At 42.2% G+C, this 12,147-nt stretch overlaps 1 protein-coding gene across 6 annotated transcripts in view; it reads right to left on the bottom strand.

The window, feature by feature from the left end:
• OTC (ornithine transcarbamylase) overlaps positions 1-12,147 on the bottom strand; it is a 93,808-nt gene that overhangs the window by 44,690 nt on the left and 36,971 nt on the right. Inside the window, exon 1 of one of the 6 annotated variants that reach the window (XM_075853953.1) lies at positions 7,562-7,772. The exons of 2 other annotated variants lie outside the window; for them this stretch is intronic. In XM_075853953.1, the coding sequence (XP_075710068.1) occupies positions 7,562-7,563 (2 nt within the window). In that variant the 5' untranslated portion in view covers positions 7,564-7,772. Of the gene's footprint in view, positions 1-1,359; positions 1,379-5,089; positions 5,116-7,553; positions 7,773-12,147 lie in introns of those variants that run through there. 3 more of the 6 variants (XM_075853954.1, XM_075853952.1, XM_075853955.1) reach the window with 3 other exon arrangements.

Here is a 12,147-nt window from a genome sequence, read left to right as displayed (position 1 = left end):
TCTACCAGTGACTGTCCGATTCCTGTCTGGCCAGCAGCTACTCTGTTATGGCGGAGTAGCCCAGTGGTTCCACATCCCCAGTGGATGTTACACAAAGGTGTTTATAGACTATAAGGGTACGAACACACATAGCATAAACACTGCGGAATGGATTCATTGCGGAAAACCCGCAGTGTATTACAGTAGCAGCAGTATGGGTGAGATTTCAACAAATCTCTTCATCACACTGCGGAAAAATGCAGACAAGAAAAGGCAAATAAATTGACCTACGGTGCGGTTTCTTCAACCACAGTATGTGAATTAATGCTGCGTAATCGCAGCTCTTCTGTTGCGTGTTTTCCCATGCTCAAACGCATGTTGGGGTGTGTGTTGTGACATTTGCGGCGGAATCACAGCAGCAAAAATCGCAAGTACGAAAAAAATCAATAACGTTATTACCCAGAGTTCCCTGCTTCTTCTCCAGTCCGGCCTCCTGGGATGACGTTTCATCCCATGTGACCGCTGCAGCCAATAACAGGCTGCAGCGGTCACATAGCCTGCAACATCATCCCAGGAGGCTAGTTTGCAAGCAGAGAAGAGGGAGGGGGTAACTATGAACATTTTTTTTTTAATTTTCCGGGGCTACTTTATGCAGTGGAAATTCAGCCGAAAAGCGCACCACAATGGTGCGATTTATCGGGCGGCATTCCCTGCGGTGTTCAGGGCAGATACGCTGCGAAGATTGATGCAGCGTATCCACCCAGGACACGGCGTGTGTGTTACTACCCTAAAATAATATATATATATATAGATTCATTACACACAGAGTTATCTATTTCCAGCATTTTTTTCTTTTAATGTTGAAGATTATCGCTAAAAGTTAATGAAAACCTAAAATTTTGTCTCTCAGAAAATTGGAATATTGGGTAAAAGTTGAAGATTGTAGACTAATGGTGTCACATTCTAATCAGCGAATCAACACAAAACGCCTGCAACAGTCCAACAGTTCAGTAGGCTAGATAATCATGGGGAAGATTGCTGACTTGACAGTTGTCCAGAAGACAGTCATTGACACCCCTCACAAGGAGGGTAAGCCACAAAAGGACAATGATAAAGAAGCGAGTGCTATACCCAAGTATATTAATGGAAAAGTTGAGAGGAAGGAAAAAGTGTGGTAAAAAAAGGTGCACAAGCAGCAGGGATAACCGCAGCCTTGAAAGGATTGTCAGGAAAAGGCCATTCAAGAAACTGGGGGAAATTCACAAGGAGTGGACTGCGGCTGGAGTCAGTGCTTCAAGAGACACCACACACAGCACAGACGTATCCAGGACATGGGCTACAGCTGTAGCATTCCTTGAGGCAACGTCAGAAGCGTCTTACCTGGGCTAAGGAGAAAAAGGACAGGTCTGTTGCTCATTGGTCCAAAGTCCTGTTTTCAGATGAAAGTAAATTTTGCATTTCATTTGGAAATCAAGGTCCCACAGTCTGGAGGAAGAGTGGAGAGGCATCAATCCAAGTTCCTTGCAGTCCAGTGTAAAGTTTCCAGTCGGTGATGGTTTGGGGGGGGGGGGGGGACGTGTCATCTGCTGATGTTGGTCCACTGTGTTATATCAGGTCCAGAGTCAACGCAGCCGTCTACCAGGAAATTCTAGATCACTTCATGCTTCCCTCAGCTGACCAGCTTTATGGAGATGCGGATTTCATTTTCCAGCAGGACTTGGCACCTGCCCACACTGCCAAAAGTACCAATACCTGGTTTAATAATCACAGTGTCACTGCGCTTGATTGGCCAGCAAACTCACCTGACCTAAACCCCTAGGATAATCTATGGGGTATTGTCAAGAGGAAGATGAGACACCAGACCCAACAATGCAGACGAGCTGAAGGCCGCTATCAAAGCAACCTGGGCTTCCATAACACCTCAGCAGTGCCACAGGCTGATCGCCTCCATGCCACGCCGCATTGATGCAGTAATTCATGCAAAAGGAGCCCCGACCTTGTATTGAGTGCATATACTGTACATACTTTCCAGTAGGTCAACATTTTGGTATTAAAAATAATTTTGGAAATTGGGCTTATATGATATTCTAATTTTCTGAGACACTAAATTTTGGGTTTTCATTAACTGTTAGCCATAATCATCAACATTAAAAGAAAAAATGCTGGAAATAGATCACTCTGTATGTACAGAATCTATATAATATATGAGTTTCCCTTTTGAAATTGAATTAATGAAATAAATTAACTTCTTGATGATATTCTAATTTATTGAGAAGGACCTGTATAAGACTGGGCAACCCCTTCAATCATTAACATAATCTAATATATATATACACACCGTTCAGCCATAACATTAACCCCTTAATGACCAGCCTATTTTAAACCTTAATGACCAGGCTATTTTTTACGTTTTTGCATCGTCGCATTCCAAGAGCTATAACTCTTTTATTTTTGCGTCGACATAGCTGTATAAGGTCTTGTTTTTTGCGGGACAAGTTGTATTTTTTAATAGCACCATTTTGAGGTACGTATTATTTATTGATTAACTTTTATTAACTTTTTTTTGATAGAAAAAAATCTGAAATTTCGCCACCCTTTTTTGCATCCTAAATCTATGCCGTTTACCGTGTGGTATAAATAAAACAATAACTTTATTCAGCGGGTTGTTACGATTACAACGATACCAAATTTGTATCGTTTTTGTATGTTTTACTACTTTTACACAGTAAAAACCCTTTTTTTCAAAATTATTTGTTTTTGTGTCTCCATATTTAAAGAGCCATAAGTTTTTTATTTTTTCGCTGATGCAGTTGTATGAGGGCTTTTTTTTTGCGGGAAGACTTGTAGTTTTTATTGGTACCATTTTGGAGTAGATGCGACTTTTTGATCACTTTTTAATCACATTTTTTTAAAGTCAGGATTCACAGAAAAAGCAATTTTTTCATCGTTTTTATTTAATTTTTTTACGGCGTTCACCGTGCGTGTTAAGTAATGTAATAGCTTTATAGTCGGGGTCGTTACAGATGCGGCAATACCAAATATGTGTAACTTTTTAACTTTATTTTGGTTTTTAAATAGTAAAGCAGTTTGTAAGGGGAAAAAGTGTGTTTTTCATTTTTTTTTCACTTCTTTTTTTATTAACTTTATTAAACTTTTTTTTTACTTTTTTACTAGTCCCACTAGGGGACTTCACTATGCGATCCTCCGATCGCTATTATAATACACTGCAATACTTTTGTATTGCAGTGTATTATGCCTGTCCGTTTAAAACGGACAGGCATCTGCTAGGTCATGCCTGCGGCATGATCTAGCAGGCAGTCGCAACAGGCAGACCTGGGGGCCTTTATTAGGCCCCCGGCTGCCATGGGAGACACAGGCACTCGGCGATCTTATCGCCGGGTGTCGGTGGGATGAGAGGGAGCTCTCTCCCTCTCTCCAAAACCACTCAGATGCGGTGCTCGCTATTGAGCACCGCAGCTGAGGGGTTAAACGGGTGAGATCGATACTAATATCGATCTCACACGGCAGAGCAGGGACGCTCCCAGCCCTCAGCTACCTCTGGCAGCTGAGAGCAGGGAGATTTGACAGCTCCCTGCTCTGTTTACTTATTCCGATGCCGCGACTTAGTCTATGGCAAAGGAATAAGGCCCGTTAGTGACCGACGTAAAAAGACTATGGGCCAGTCACTAACGGGTTAAAACCACCTGGCTAATTTTGTGTAGGTCTTCCTCATGCCGCCAAAACAGCTCTAACCCATTGAGGCATGAACTCCACAAGACCTCTGATGGTGCCCCTGGTACCAAGACATTAGCAGCAGCTCATTGAAATCTTGTTATTTGCGAGATGGGGCCTCCATGGATCAGACTTGATCTTCCAGCACATCCCACAGACACTCGATTGAATTGAGATCTTTGGAATTTGTAAACCAAGTCACACCTTGAACTTTTTGTCATGTCCCTCAAACCATTCCTGAACAATTTTTGCAGTGTAACAGGGTGCATTATCCTCGTGAATGAGGACACTGCCATTAGGGAATAGCTATGTCATTAACTGGTTGCCGACACAGGACGAGTATGCTCGTCCTGAGCGGCGAGCACTTCGCGCATTAGGACGAGCATACTCGTCCTGTGTGACAGCCGTCCCTGCGCGCGTCTGTGCGCGCGATCGAGAGCGGGGCAACGGCTGTAATACACAGCCACGGCCCCGCTCTGACAGCGGAGAGAAGGGAAACATCTTCTCTCCGCTGTTAACCCTTTGAACGCCGCGATGACAGCTGATCGCGGCGTTCAAAGAGAGGGGACTGCACATTGATCGCGTCACAGAAAATAACTGTGACGCGATCAAAGCCCACAACTCGTATGGCCAGACAGCCCAGGGTCCAGTGAAGGACCCCAGGGCTCTCTGAACATATTTCCTGTTGTTAGGGCATACTGAGGTATGCCCTAACAACTGCCTGTGTACGATCAGTAACAGGCTAATGTACTGGCATATAGATCTGTGCCAGTACATTACAGTTGCAAAATAAAAATCAAAATGATAAATCCCTTTATGGGATTAAAAAAAAAAGTTAAATGAATGTAAAAAAAAATAATGGTAAATAAATAAATAAATAAAAAGTAAATAAAATACACAAAAACACACATTTTTTATAATAAATAAACTTTTTAAAATATAAGTCCCAAAACATGAAATAATACAGACATATTTGGTATAGCCACGACCGTAACAACCTGTACAACAAATGTATACCATTATTTATGATGATCAGTGTATGGTGTAAAAAAATAAATATTAAAACTGCTGCGCAACTGCTTTTTTTCTGCATTTTAATCTAATTAAAAATGTATAGAAATTAAACGATAATGTATTTGTACCAAAAAAATGGTACCTACATAAAGTACAACTCGTCCCGCAAAAAACAAAGTCTCATACAACTACGTCGTACAAAAAATAAAAGCGTTATGAGCTCTGTCCTCAAGGCTAAAATTGGCCGTGTCCTTAAGGGGTTAAAGGGTGTACTTGCGCTGTAACAATATTTAGGTAGGCATTTCATCAAAGTAACATCCACATAATTGCCCAATGTTTGTGCCTCCACCAGCTTGCTGTTTACCCATAGTGCATCCTTGTGCCATCACTTCTCCAACGAAAACGCATCTGGCCGTCCACATGATATAAAGAAAACCGGATACATCAGACCAGGAAACCTTCTTGCATTGCTTCATGGTCCAGTTTTGATGCTCACATGCCCTTTGTAGGCGCTTTTGGTGGTGGATAGGGGTTAACATGGCCACTTTGACCAGTCTGTGACTACGCAGCCCCAAACGCAGCAAGCTGCAATGCACTGAGTGTTCTATCATAGCCATCATTAACTTTTTCATCATTTTGTGCCTTCACTTTCCATGTGCACCAATGAACCTTAAGCACCCATGACCCTGTCACCAATTCACGGTTGTCCTTCCCTACACTACGTTTGTAGGTTCTAACCACTGCATACAGTACCAGGAACACCCCATAAGACCTGCTGTTTTGGAGATCCTCTGAGCTAGTCATCTAGCCATCACAATTTGGCCTTTGACAAAGTCGATCAGATCCTCACACTTGGCCATTTTTCCTGCTTCCAACACATCAACTTCAAGAACTGACTGTTCACTTGCTGCCTAATATATTCCACCCCTTGACAGCTGAGATATAATTGTTCACTCTTTCTCTATTATTCCAAAGCGTGTGAATGAGGATTAGGCCTTCAGACACTGAATGAACACGAGGACACAGTGTGCTGACAAGCAGCCTGTATTTGCTACTATTTCTATAGGTTTAGGCTGAAGATAAAATAGGTTTGCACATTCTTTGTTGACACAGTGTGACATTGTGTTGACTTACATGGCACATGACAAATTATACTATTTGAGTTTAACTTGGTTAAAGTTTGGAAAAAACAAGTAGGTGCTTATCTGGTTAAATATTTCTCAGTTTAGGAAAAGTGGTTGATTTTATGCCTTAACCCCTTAATGACCAGGCCATTTTGCACGTTAATGACCAAGGATTATTTTTTGTTTTTTCACGGTCGCATTCCAAGGGTCGTAACTTTTCTTTATTCCGTCGACATAGCCGTATAAGGGCTTGTTTTTTGCGGGACGAGTTGTATTTTGTAATTGTACCATTTTTAGATGCTTATAATATATCGATTAACTTTTATTAACTTTATTTTAGGAGAGAATTGAAAATAAGCAGCTATTCCAGCATTGATTTTCACGTTATAAATTTACGCCGTTTACTATGCAGCGTAAATAACATGTTAACTTTATTCTATGGGTCGGCACGATTACGGGGATACCAAATATGTAAAGGTTTTATATGTTTTCCTACGTTTGCACAATAAAGCCTTTTAGAAAAAAATGACTTGTTTTTGCATCGCCGCATTCCAAGAGCTGTAATTTTTTTATTTTTCCGTCGATGTGGCCGTATCTGGGCTTGATTTTTGCAGGCCAATGTGTAATTTTCATTAGTTCTATGTTGGGGTACATAGGACTTATAGATTAACTTTTATTTTATTTTTTATGGGGGGAACGGGAGAAAAGAGAGAATTTTGAAGTTTTTTGCGGTTTTTTTGGACGCCGTTCATCCGGCGGTTTAATTAATGTGTTCATTTTATTGTTCAAGTTGTTACGATCGCGGGGATACCATATATGTGTATGTGTCATTTGTTTTGACACTTTTACTAAATAAAACCATTTTTTGGGCAAAAAAAAGTAGTTTTATTTGATTTTGACTGTAATTTTTTTTTTTTTCACAAACTTTATTTAACTGCTTTACATTTTTTTTTTTTAGTCCCACCAGGGGACTTCACTATGCGATCTGCTGATTGCATATATAATGCTTTGGTATACTTAGTATACCAAAGCATTATTATTGCCTGTCAGTTTAAAACTGACAGACAATCTATTAGGTCATGCCACTGTGGTAAACCGCGGGCGCCGAGTCGTGGAGGGAGGGTGGGCTCTAGGAGCCGGCGCCCTTTCTCTCTCTCCCGCTCCTCGGGCCGCGGAACCAGTGAAATAAAAGTGGTGCTTACGGGATACACTATTCTCTGTCCCCTGGGGTGTTATGTGGTGTACCCCGAAATAAACATGTTCCAAGAGACAGGGTTCAGTAAACTTTCACAGTAGATTTTACTGGGCACAATACGCTTGATGGTTACATTGGTTACAGCATAAGACAGGAGACTGAGGTGGCAGTTGAACAGGCTAGTTCGCGGCACAATTTACTTCAGCATCAAACATGGCGGTTGCAATCTTCCAAAGAGAATGGAGGTACAATTCCTTATAGCAAAACTCAATCCTCTGCTTCTCATCTAATCCGCAGGAGTGGTCGACCCTCCCTCACTGCTCCTCTTCTGATCCTACCCTCGGCAATTCTAGGGCATAGCTGACCCCATAGTATGCGGGACAATGCAGTGTCTGTCCAATCGGGCAATGCAGTATCTGTCCAATCTCTGCCAATCTCTGTAATGGCCTGTGCTACTTCTGCCTCTATCATGGGTAGTCAGGGCTAGTATAATGACGGATGAGACTCACCAACATACATGGTGGCTGTGTTAATGGCTTCTGGTTCCTCTGTGTTAAGAACTACTTCTCCTCAGCTTATTCAGTTTCCTTCTGCGAGCTTTTCTATGGCCTGATGTTGTAGGCAGCCTGTCTCTGGATCTAAGATGGATAAAACCCAGGAGCAACTCCACTTTGCTGTTACCTCAACTGCTCACTCTCTGCAACTCTCTTCCTCAACAACTGACTTCTCCAACTGCCTCAGGACTCTCCTCTATCCCCTAAGCTCCTCCCACCTTCTGGAAACTTCCCCTGTATCTGACACTCCTTCATAAGCTGTAAAACAGTGCATTGCAAATTCACATTTACTTTTTAAAATGACAGTACCTAATAGTTGGAAAAAGGTCATAAAATACAATTACAATACATTATCTTTATAGTAATGTCTTGGGGACATTACACCACTGGCATGACCTAACAGGCAGATGCTGAAGGCAGACCTGCTGGTCTTTGTTAGGCCCCCGGCTGCCATGGAAACCCCACGGCGACCAGCGATTTCTTTGCGGGGGCGCCGATGGGGTGACAGAGGGAGCTCTCTCCCTCTGTCAAACACATTAGATGTCGCTGTCACTATTGACAGCGGCATTTAATGGGTTAAACTGCCGGAATCGGAGCGCGCTTAGATTCCGGCAGGAGCCAGGCTGTGTATAACAGCCGTGCTCCTGCTGCTGATCGCGTGGGTACAGTGGCAGTACCCGCGCCATCACAGGACGGATATATCCGTCCTCCTGCACGAACTAGCAGCTGCAGAGGACGGATATATCCGTCCTTCGGCGTTAAGGGGTTAAAGAGGCTCTGTCACTACAGTATAAGTGGCCTATATTGTACATAATGTGATCGGCGCTGTAATTTAGATTACAGCAGTGTTTTTTATTTAGAAAAACGATAATTTTTTACCTATATTAGCTTTATGCTAATGACTTTCTTAATGTACAACTAGGCGTGTTTTACTTTTTGACCAAGTGGGCGTTGTGGAGAGAAGTGTATGACGCTGACCAATCAGTGACCAATCAGCGTCATACACTTCTCTCCATTCATTTACACAGCACACAGTGATCTAGCTAGATCACTATGTGCAGCCACATACACACACTATAACGTTACTCAAGTGTCCTGAGAGTTAATTTTGACTTGATTTGACTTGATTTGAGAGTTGATTTGTAAATGCTTAATTGAATTTCACTTCAAGCTTCTGCTTAACATTACGTCACAGCAGTTTCTGTTTTCAAACTGTTATTTGGCGTTTTTTCCGTCACAGTGTGTTTCTTAATTGTACTGTCAATCATTATTTAAATCATTGTGGTGGTTTGTTCATTTGGATTTGACCTGATGAAGACGCCAGTTCGGCGTAGAAACGCGTAGTCTGTATAATAAATATAGTTCTGTTTTGAACAATTGGAATCCCTTTGTAATGATGGGAGTAGGGAAACAGACAAGTGAGCCCTAATCTACCCGCCACTCAGTCCCTGCCTACTTGCAACGACCCGCCCTAGGCGACGGGGTACAACTGGGCGACGGTCCCTACGCTCAATAAGTGCACGACAGACAAACAGACAAGGGTACACAGAAGCTAAGGGAAATGGGGCAGTTGCCCACGGCGACACCGTGAGCAAGAAGAGTGGTGAACGAGCCGAGTCAAACCAGGAGTGTGCGAGGTACAAAACGCAGAGCAGGAGAGTAGTGAACAAGCCGAGTCAAACCAGGAGTGTACGAGGTACCAAACGCAGAGGAGGAGAGTAGTCAGTAAGCCAGGGTCAGTATGAAGCAGGGACATATAGTTCAAGAAGCTGCAGCAGGGCCAGGAAACCAAACGAGAAGAATCACAAGCAAGGAGGAACAGGAAAGGCAGGTATAAATAGACAGAGGGCGGGAGCTAGCTCCGTCTGGCCAGGCTGTGATAGGCTCTCCCACTCCTAAGCCTGCCATCCTGAGTGGTGGAAGATGGAGTCAGTCTCACAGACATAGAAGCAGGTGCAGACTGATTACCTATGGGCGTTGACACAGAAGCTGTGCCTGGCAGATCCTTTACACCCTTCTTGGATGTTAGCAGCGCTATTATTGAGGTTAATTTTTTGCATATACCTAAATTCCTATCCAGCGGTTCCCCTGTCCAGGCGACCGGTTATTGAACCTAGCTGCAGCCTCACCCCATACGTCCTTACCATTGTTGTGCTTGTCGCAGCACAACTTAAATAGGTGAGCAGTTATTAACTCATGCTTATTGCTCTACCTTTACAATTTGTGACCTGTACCATGTGGCGCCGTGTTTTTTAACTGTTTTTCCAGATTAAAAACAGGGGGGCACGTCTCTGTGACGTTGCATCGCCCCCCCTCTCGCCCCCCCTCCGTGATCATGCGGTGCTGATGGTAACATGGCAGCATGGGGGCCTGATGAATGCCCCAGGTCTGCCATCTTTGTACTCCTATGAGGAGCTTTATAGGAGACTGTCAGTATAACGATATACTGCAATACATTAGTCTTGCAGTTTATCATGAAAGCGATCCACCTAGATTACTGGTTCAAGTACCCGGGCGGGCTAGTAATAAAGTAAAATACAGTTAAATAAAGTTTTTTAATACGGTATATAAATAAAATACTTTATGAAACCCTTTTTATTTTCCCCCTAGAACAATTTTTTTTTAACATAACTGGTATCGCCGCATCCGTAAAAGCCTGAACTATTACAATATAACATTATTTAACCGGTAAACAGCGTAAAAAAAAATTAACCAACAGAATCGCAGCTTGTTGGTCATTACATCACCCACAAAATGTACAAATAGAAACTGGAGCTCGTCCCACAGAAAATAAGCCCTCATACGGCTCAATCGACAGGAAATAAAAAGTTATGGCGACAAAACACTAATTCTATTCTTAAGGGTTTGTTCACACGGCCTATTTTCGGCCGTTTTTCGGGCCGTAAACTCCCAAAAAATGGCCGAAGAATCTGAATGCCTCCAAACATCTGCTCATTGATTTCAATGGGAAAAACGAACTTCTGTTCCGATGGGCCTTTTTTTACGCTGTTCTTTGAAAAACGGCCGCAAAAAAGAAGTGCAGGTCACTTCTTGGGACGTTTTTGGAGCTGTTTTTCATTGACTCTATAGAAAACAGCTCCAAAAACGGCCGTAAAAAACGCTGCGAAAAAGCAGCGAAAATCGCAGGTGCCTTAAAAAACTCTGAAAATCAGGAGCTGTTTTACCTTGAAAATAGCTCCGTATTTTCAGAGGTTTTTGAGTTTGCGTGTGAACATACCCTTGCAATCAGTTTTTTCATTATAAAAGTAGTAATGCATAAAAAAAAAATCAATATAAATTTGGTATCACCGTAATCATATTGACCCACAGAATAAAGTTAACATGCCGCTTTTTCCACACGGCAAACGCCGTAAAAATTAAACCCCCCCCAAAAAATTTAGGAATCACTCTTTTTTTCCCATTCCACCCCACTATTTTTTTTTACATTTTCCCACTACATTTACAGGTGCAATAAATGGTGCCATGAAAATCTACAACTCGTCACGCCAAAAACAAGCCCAAATACGGCAATATTGACAGAATAATAAAAAAGTAATGGCTTCTGGAATGTTGTGAGGAAGAAACTAAAGTGAAAATCCCAAAAATGGCTGCAGCGGTAAAGGGTTAAAGTTTGCACGTATTTAAAAATATGGGGCTGAATTTAAGAGAAAATAACCTCTGGATCCTGTTTTTAGAGTTGATTTTCAAAGCGTTTTTGGTGTTTGCAATCGTATTTTGAAGAGTATTTGTAGGCATATTTTTCTAAGCGGTTTTTGTAATGTTTTTAGAAAATCAGCTCCAAAAAACGCTACAAGCAGTGACATGCCATTTCTTTTTATGGGCGTATATTTTTGCGAGGCATTTTTTAAATTCAGCAGCGTAATAATATGCCTCATATGCACAACACAGAGTATTTCCCTTTTGAAATCAATGGGAAACTGTTTGCAGGCGTATTTGGAAGTGTATTTTGGAGCGCAATACGAGCGTTTCAAAATATGCCTGAACATAGGCCATGTGAACATACCCTTAGGTTTGAGTTGGTTGGGTGACAATACCAGATAGGTGCTAGTCCGAGCTGGTCTTTCCTTCACCCTGGGACAAAGATTCAGTTTGCTGTATCTAAACACCCTAGCTTGTTTTCAGTGGCTTGTTGGCAGCAAGCACCTTGGGCACATGCCCCACCGGACCCTAGAAAGAAGTATGGTGACTGTCCCTCAATGTCTGCTTTTGGGAGAAACTTTGTTCCACTGAGAGGTAAGTGCTGCCCGTGGTGTAGGGTGGAAGCTTATCCCTCTCTACTTATACCTACAAGGGCAACATTTAGATGGAGTTTGTATAGGTTTCCTACAGGTACCCTGGATTTCTCCAAATACATATAGATAGGTTAATTGCCTTACTATAAAATCGACCTGAGTGTGTATCTGATACTAAATAGTATGCTATAAAATAAATTTTTCAGTAATGTACTTTGACTTTTGCCGTTTTCTGTTTTGCTCCACAAGTCTATGTCCTACTGACTACAGAGAATACACTTTCTGAAAAGCAGGTT

This window comes from Rhinoderma darwinii, chromosome 2 (assembly GCF_050947455.1).
Source record: "Rhinoderma darwinii isolate aRhiDar2 chromosome 2, aRhiDar2.hap1, whole genome shotgun sequence".
Lineage (NCBI taxonomy): Eukaryota > Metazoa > Chordata > Amphibia > Anura > Rhinodermatidae > Rhinoderma > Rhinoderma darwinii.
Note: the sequence above shows the minus strand (reverse complement) of the source record. Positions and strands in the feature narration are given on the sequence as shown.